The sequence below is a fragment of the Camelina sativa genome, chromosome 3, assembly GCF_000633955.1.
Source record: "Camelina sativa cultivar DH55 chromosome 3, Cs, whole genome shotgun sequence".
Classification (NCBI taxonomy): domain Eukaryota; kingdom Viridiplantae; phylum Streptophyta; class Magnoliopsida; order Brassicales; family Brassicaceae; genus Camelina; species Camelina sativa.
Genome location: NC_025687.1, coordinates 7744898 through 7752410, shown reverse-complemented (window position 1 = coordinate 7752410; position 7513 = coordinate 7744898). Strand labels below are relative to the sequence as shown.

General features: G+C 40.9%; 2 protein-coding genes across 3 annotated transcripts; both read right to left on the bottom strand.

Moving 5' to 3' along the window:
• Positions 1294-6435, bottom strand: LOC104775832 (leucine-rich repeat receptor-like serine/threonine-protein kinase At1g17230). 2 transcript variants are annotated; one of them, XM_010499767.2, is made up of 4 exons: positions 3976-6435; positions 2102-3118; positions 1636-2019; positions 1294-1554 (listed from the first exon to the last, which is right to left on the bottom strand). In XM_010499767.2, the coding sequence occupies exons 1-4, from the start codon at positions 5873-5875 to the stop codon at positions 1529-1531; spliced, it is 3327 nt and encodes a 1108-aa protein (XP_010498069.1). In that variant the 5' UTR covers positions 5876-6435; the 3' UTR covers positions 1294-1528. The 2 variants fall into 2 exon arrangements, with proteins under 2 accessions (XP_010498069.1, XP_010498068.1); XM_010499766.2 differs by having other exon boundaries at positions 2102-3211; positions 4069-6435.
• On the bottom strand, positions 6773-7493 carry LOC104775831 (translation initiation factor IF-2, chloroplastic-like). Its single transcript, XM_010499764.2, has 2 exons — positions 7285-7493; positions 6773-7165 (listed from the first exon to the last, which is right to left on the bottom strand). Exons 1-2 carry the CDS (start codon positions 7399-7401, stop codon positions 7010-7012), a joined length of 273 nt encoding a protein of 90 aa, XP_010498066.1. The 5' UTR covers positions 7402-7493; the 3' UTR covers positions 6773-7009.

Genomic DNA, 7513 nt, shown 5'->3' with positions numbered 1-7513 from the left:
AAAAAAAAAAAAAAAAAAAAAAAAAAATCAATTTGATGATCAAAGGAATCTAGTGCACTTGGAATCTTGAGTCACCAACGACCACATATGACTACAAACTGAAATTGAAAGTGCCGAGCACTAGAATGTAGATGGCAAAATTTGCAAAAAAATAAACAGTGAAGAAAAAAATACCTGGAGGAGGGCATCGTATCTGGAAATGAGAGAGAATAAATTAGAGACGGCGAAAGAGATTCACAAAGTGAATTCACCTGTCTTCTTCTTCTCTCGCTGAGCGATTGTGTTTGTTGTTGGCTCAGTCAAATTTAATTATTTTTTATATTTACAGTTTGGTACCCCCGTTTTCTTTTCTCCTTTCTAATTGGACCAATATTATTATTTAAACTTTTGGGTCCAAAACCGGGTGCTACTGTGCTAGTATTACATCATTACCACATTAATATAGATGATAACCGAACCAAAAAAAATAGAGAGATAAAAAATCCGGTCCGGCCGGAAAAATGTAAGAACTGACGCCGTGAGCTTCCTCCCCGGCGGAACATTGCACTAATCAGTCGCTGTAGCTTTAAAATAAGAAAACCTAATTCGCCACGAGGGGAAAGAGGCCCAAAGGCCCAAGATAGACAAATTAGAGTTCGACGAAAAAACATAAATTAGTTAACGTGATTTTTAGTTTGTTTGATCTTCTCGTAACAGATTATTATTAGTAACCGTCGCGATCATCCATGTACGAGCGGAGTAGCATTGCGGCGCAGAGTCGAATTATACAGAGACGAGCGTGTTGTTGTTTCATTAAAGACGAGCATTTCGAAGTGAAGCTGTAGCTGTTTGAAATCAGACTTCTTCTTTGTCAAATATCCACCCATCTTTGGGAATTTGGTGTTCGATTCGAATTTTTTGATGAATCACCTCTTCTCTATTTATACGAATTGGATTCTGGGATTTGAAGGAAGCCTGAACTTGGTCATGTTTTAGTCTCTTTTTGGGGATTTTGCGCGTTGAGGTCCTCAATCTCGTCTTACAAACGATTGAGTGTATCAGACTCAGTTTTATCCTATCGATACAGAAGATTTTGTTTTTAGAAAGAAAAAAAATATCAACACTTGACTTCGATTTCAAGTTTGTCTTTTCCTTTCGATTCTTGGGTTGCTCTTCTATTTTGTTGGAGAAGTAAGCTTGTTTATGTTCAATGTATGTCAACGAGAGTTTATCAGAGAGCCACGAAGTTTCTAGGAAGATACGTTTATGGATTTTTCCCCCTCTGAATACACGTATAGATTGAAACATAACTGATCTGTAGAACTAATTATATTTTACTTTAAGAGAAAGAAAGATCTTAGCGGCTTATCTGTTCTTGGACTCTGGTTTTGTTCTTTTGCAAAATAGTTAAAACAATGCTTTACATGTTTTCTGCAATGTTTCTGAACAATCTGTTGGTTTATCCAATAACTGCAGAGATCATTAATGAATCAGAGTCAACATTTCTTTTTTTCCCACTGTAAGACTGAACTTGATTTATTTGCCGACTTCAAGGTGATGCAACAAAGTCAATTTCTGCAGAACAGCAAGAAATGTTCATATAAGAATCAGAAAAATTGAATGAATGTTGGAACTTGCAGAGAAAAAGTATGTTACCTTTGGAGGAGTTTGCTTCGTCTAGAGGAGTTTCTGATGTAATGGATGAAGAAGAGAGACTAGTTGATCCCCGAGCTTCGATTATCATTGCCACAACTTCTCTCATCGTTGGTCTACTAGCCGGCGAATTGCTGGTACAGAACAGTGCAATCTTTAGGACAAGAGACATCTCATGAACCGTTCTCTTATTATTTGTATCCAGCCTCGGATCAAACATTTCAATGGTTGGAACCATGTTACGGATTGATCTCCTAACCCAATTGACTAGATCCCCTCCTTGCTCCAGCGGTTGTACTGGGGGCTTTCCTGTTATTAGCTCCAAAAGCACTACTCCAAAGCTATAGATGTCGCATTTCTCTGTCACCTTCATCGTGTAAGCATATTCTGAAACAAAGCAGAACATCAATCAGATATGTGTCAGATAAGCCAGTGTGGGAGAAAGAAACCTGTGATGTTTTTTACTCACCTGGAGCGATGTATCCGTAAGAGCCTGCAACCGCTGACATGGACTTTGAGTAAGAGAGGTCAATCAACTTAGCCAGGCCAAAATCTCCAACATGAGCCTGGAACAGTTCATCAAGAAGAATGTTGTTCGATTTTATGTCGCGGTGAACTATTTGAGGTCTGCAATCATGATGGAGGTAACACAGACCCTCTGCAGCGCCGAGGGCGATTCTGTACCGAGCATTCCAATCCAACAAGCAGTTTTTCTCACCTCCTCGCTGTAGTTGTTCGCCAAGGCTTCCTTTTGACATGTACTCATATAAGAGAAGATTTGAGTTCTGGTGATAGCAGAAACCATACAGCTTCACAATATTCCTGTGTCTTATCTTTCCAAGTGTTGATATCTCAGCTCTGAAGCTATTATCAGAACTAGCTCCTTCGCCGCGAGAGTTTAGCTTCTTCACGGCTATCACCTCGCCATCTGACATTTCAGCTTTGTAGACCGTTCCACATGCTCCTTTCCCTAAAACCACGTCTTCGGAGAAGTTTCTGGTTGCATCCACAAGGCCTTGATATGTGAAACCTTTTTTAGGGAAATAGTAGCTGTCCATGACATCCGGTTTTGTTTGATCCTCAAGAGCAACAAAGGCTGGTTCCCGCCGCTTTATTGCCCAACAGATACCAAGAAAAGTGATAAGAAAAACCGAGCCGATCACAAGACAAGTGATTGTCAAGATCTTTTGCCTTTGCGAACCGTTCATCAACCAATTTATCCTCGAATCAGAATTTGGAGCAAGTGGTTGGCAGTGGCTTCTCTGAGAGTTACACAAACCGTGGTTTCCAGCAAAGTTTGATGAATCCATCCGCTGGAACACTGCTGTGTCTGGTACTGTTCCTAACAAGTTATTGTTTGAGATATTGCAGATGAGGAGGCTCATGAGATTCCCAATTGATGCAGGGATCTCACCTGAAAGCTTGTTGTCGTTGAGGTAAAGTATCTCCAACATTTGTAGATTTCCCAAACTGTCTGGAATCGTACCTGAGAGATTATTGTGACTAATGTTGAGGGATATTTGCAGAGAGGTTAACTTTCCAAGCTGCACTGGAATGTTTCCAGACAAGAGATTGCCTCCTAGTTGTAACTCCATGNAAGGCTTCCTTTTGACATGTACTCATATAAGAGAAGATTTGAGTTCTGGTGATAGCAGAAACCATACAGCTTCACAATATTCCTGTGTCTTATCTTTCCAAGTGTTGATATCTCAGCTCTGAAGCTATTATCAGAACTAGCTCCTTCGCCGCGAGAGTTTAGCTTCTTCACGGCTATCACCTCGCCATCTGACATTTCAGCTTTGTAGACCGTTCCACATGCTCCTTTCCCTAAAACCACGTCTTCGGAGAAGTTTCTGGTTGCATCCACAAGGCCTTGATATGTGAAACCTTTTTTAGGGAAATAGTAGCTGTCCATGACATCCGGTTTTGTTTGATCCTCAAGAGCAACAAAGGCTGGTTCCCGCCGCTTTATTGCCCAACAGATACCAAGAAAAGTGATAAGAAAAACCGAGCCGATCACAAGACAAGTGATTGTCAAGATCTTTTGCCTTTGCGAACCGTTCATCAACCAATTTATCCTCGAATCAGAATTTGGAGCAAGTGGTTGGCAGTGGCTTCTCTGAGAGTTACACAAACCGTGGTTTCCAGCAAAGTTTGATGAATCCATCCGCTGGAACACTGCTGTGTCTGGTACTGTTCCTAACAAGTTATTGTTTGAGATATTGCAGATGAGGAGGCTCATGAGATTCCCAATTGATGCAGGGATCTCACCTGAAAGCTTGTTGTCGTTGAGGTAAAGTATCTCCAACATTTGTAGATTTCCCAAACTGTCTGGAATCGTACCTGAGAGATTATTGTGACTAATGTTGAGGGATATTTGCAGAGAGGTTAACTTTCCAAGCTGCACTGGAATGTTTCCAGACAAGAGATTGCCTCCTAGTTGTAACTCCATGAGCCGAGTAAGATCTCCAAAGCTATGAGGAATTTCTCCGGTCAGTCTATTATCATACAATTTCAAAATCTCTAAATTCACCAACTGACCAAGCTCTTCTGCTATGTACCCGGAAAACTTGTTGCCACTAAGGTCAAGCCTCTGAATAGTGACACAACTCCCCAGCTCTTTAGGGATGTGACCAGTGAGCTGATTGGAGGAGATGTTTAAGCCAACAATCTTTGGGAGACTCCCAATCTCTGGAGGAATTTCACCAGTAAAATTGTTGTTAGCTAGACGCAGTCTTTCTAAATTCTTGAGCTTTCCCAGGTCTGCAGATATATTCCCTGATAACCAGTTTTGGTGAAGCTCTAATGCAGTAAGGTTCTGAAGATTAAACAATTCAACGGGAAGGCTTCCTGTTAGCTGGTTATCGCCTAACATTAGCTTTGTCAGTGACTTGCAGGTTTTCAGATCACGAGGGATGTTTCCTGATAACTTGTTTGAGCCAAGACTCAGAAGTATTAGCTTCTGAAATCTGCAGAAGTGAGCAGGGATTGAACCAGACAGAGAATTGGCAGACATATCAAGAACAGAAAAATTGCTATAGAAACCGATTAGTGGAGGAATCGTCCCTTCAAGCTGGTTGTCAAAAAGTTGCAAATCCACAAGGTAAGTTAGGAACTGAAGCTCTCGCGGGATAGTACCGTTTAGTCTATTGATAGACAAGTCTAGCTTCTCCAACTGTGCCAATTCCCCAAGCTCCCTAGGAATTGGACCTCCAAGGATGTTCTCAAAAAGATGAAGTAATTGGAGATTCAGGATCTGACCAAACTCTGTCGGAATGAAACCTGTTAACTGATTCTCCGAAAAATCTATCTCAACTGCATCTGTCAAGTTGCCTATTTCACGAGGTATCTCTCCGGTTAACTGGTTTGTGTAAAGGTACAGCCTTTTCATCTTTGTGAGCTTCCCAATATCTCTTGGAATTGATCCTGTGAAGTAGTTTTCGTGGAGCGCAAGCACCTCCAGACTGGTGATGTTTCCTACGGAAGGAGGTATCTCGCCGGATAGACAGTTTTGCCAGAGTATCAAATCAGTAAGATTTCGAAGCTTCTCGAGCTGCGTAGGAAGAGATCCCTCAAGAAGATTCTCTGCTAATCCAAGTACCTTTAGGCTCTCGCATCCGCTGATTTCAGACGGAATCACACCCGAAAACGCGTTCCGTCCTGCCCTAATGACCCGGAGCTGTCTCAATTTCCCCATGGAAGGAGGGATTACACCGGTGAGATTGTTGCTATAGATCACAAGCTCTTGCAGCGAAATCAAACTACCAATTTGTCTAGGGATTGAACCGAAAAGATAATTCTCGCATAGATACAGCTTCTTAAGAGTGATGATCATGGTTAGCTGAATTGGTATTACTCCGTGGAACCTATTTGTGCAGAGATCAAGAACCTCTAGGCTTCGACAGAGAGATAAATCTCGAGGGATTGGACCAGAGATGAAGTTGGTGGAAACATTCAGTTTCCTTAAACCATTAAGCTTGCATATGAGAGGAGATAGCGTACCTGATAGATTCATCCCATTTAGATCAACAGAAGTTACAGTTTTGAGACGGGTACACGCGATTCCGGTCCAGTTGCAGGGATTTGAATCCATCTGATTCCAGCTTGCTAGATAGCCGTTGGAGTCATTAAGCAGACCTTTAAACTCCAGAAGAACACGCCCTTCTTCGTTTAAGGATCTCACAAAGATGAAAGAGAAAGAACAGAGAATCACTATTGCTAGGAAACATATCCGTCCTCTCATGTTTATACAAGTTAGCTTCGGTATGAACACAGAGTGATCTCCGGAAACATCAGGAAGAAACGAAAAGAAACGTCGGTTTGGGGCAGTCACGGAATGGTTTTGGCTAAGAGGAAAAAAAAGACAGACCGACTTTGATTGAGATTGAGAAAAAGACAGACCGACTTTGATTGATCAAGAAAGACTATCTGCAAAACACTTTGGAAAGGTTTCTGTTTTCTCTGTCTCTACAAGAAGTCAACTCTGTTTTAGTTCTCTTTGTCGACGACATCGTCTCTTTCTCCGATTTGGTTCACCATATTTTTGAGCTGCTAGTGGTTTCAAATCACGTGATGGTGATCTGGTTTTGTAGTACAAATCCATTGAATAAAAATGTAGGGATCCTTTTTAGTGTTTCTCTGGGTTGTCAATCGAAGAAAACAGAGGATCTTGGTTGTTGTGACGGTGAGGATTTGATGAAGACGACACGTGAAAAAGGATGATTCAGGACAATGATCTTTTAAGTGCACTGTTTACTTTTTGTGTTTTAATTTTCTGGTGATGGGTGAGAAGAGAGCGTTGGAGTCTGTGAACTCATCATTTCTATCGTTGACCGTTAAAGCCACTTCATACACACATAAGTGGGGGAGTTATTGCTGTCTTTTTCGCGCCCATCTTGTCTGTTAAATTGCCACTACACCAATGTTCTCCCACTTTCTCATATTAGGAGGTGAATTTTCAGAAATACCATTTTTGTGATCTTATTTTTCAAAAATGTTATCAAGCCAAAGGTTGTTCAAACACATAATTTTGTAACTTTATAAAAAATTCTCAATTGAGGCGTAAATCCATTTATAAAGCATTGCGTGAAACCAAAAAATTAAAAAACAAGAGGGATGAATTTATTATAGACAAAATAAATAAAGGATATTATTTTGTGACTTTTTCAAGATAAATATTGTTTCATTTGGGTCTTTTCCTTTTTTTCCTACATCATCAACCATATGTAGAAACATTTGCCATGTACAATATGAGACCATACAAACAATGTACCAACCAAACTGTTGTGACCCAAATCTTACCCTGAGGGTCTGATTTTGTTGTTTGCTTGAGTTTCTTTGATGACTTTAGTCTTTAGAAGCAAAAGCAGGATCACAATTAGACTCCAGCCTCTTCAATCGCGGCAGACATTGAAGCCGATGCTTCTTCTAGCGTTCGCCTCTTTTGAACTGCGTTAAAGGCCTCGATGATGTCTCCTTCAATCCAATCATCGTAGTCATCCATACCAATACCACATTCTAATCCAGCACCCACCTAGAAAATCATAATCAGCGTGAGAGGTTTATATTGACCAAGTAAGAAAGTCTAAAGAGACAGGATTTGGTTTGGATTTGGACATATCTCAGCATGTAAGATGGAAGCTGATAGTTTACCTCTTTCACGTTTTCTTTAACTCGTTTAAGAGAATCAAGGACACCGACATGGACAGTTTTACCCTTCCGGAGTACCCTGATGCCACAATCTTTGACAAATTTCCCTTCATTCACCATACACCCAGCCACACGACCACTACCACTGCTGAAAGTAGCCCGAACTTCTGCTGAGCCAATCGGGATTTGTTCCTATCAACAGCAACAGAAATCTTCAGTTTTCGAAAAATCC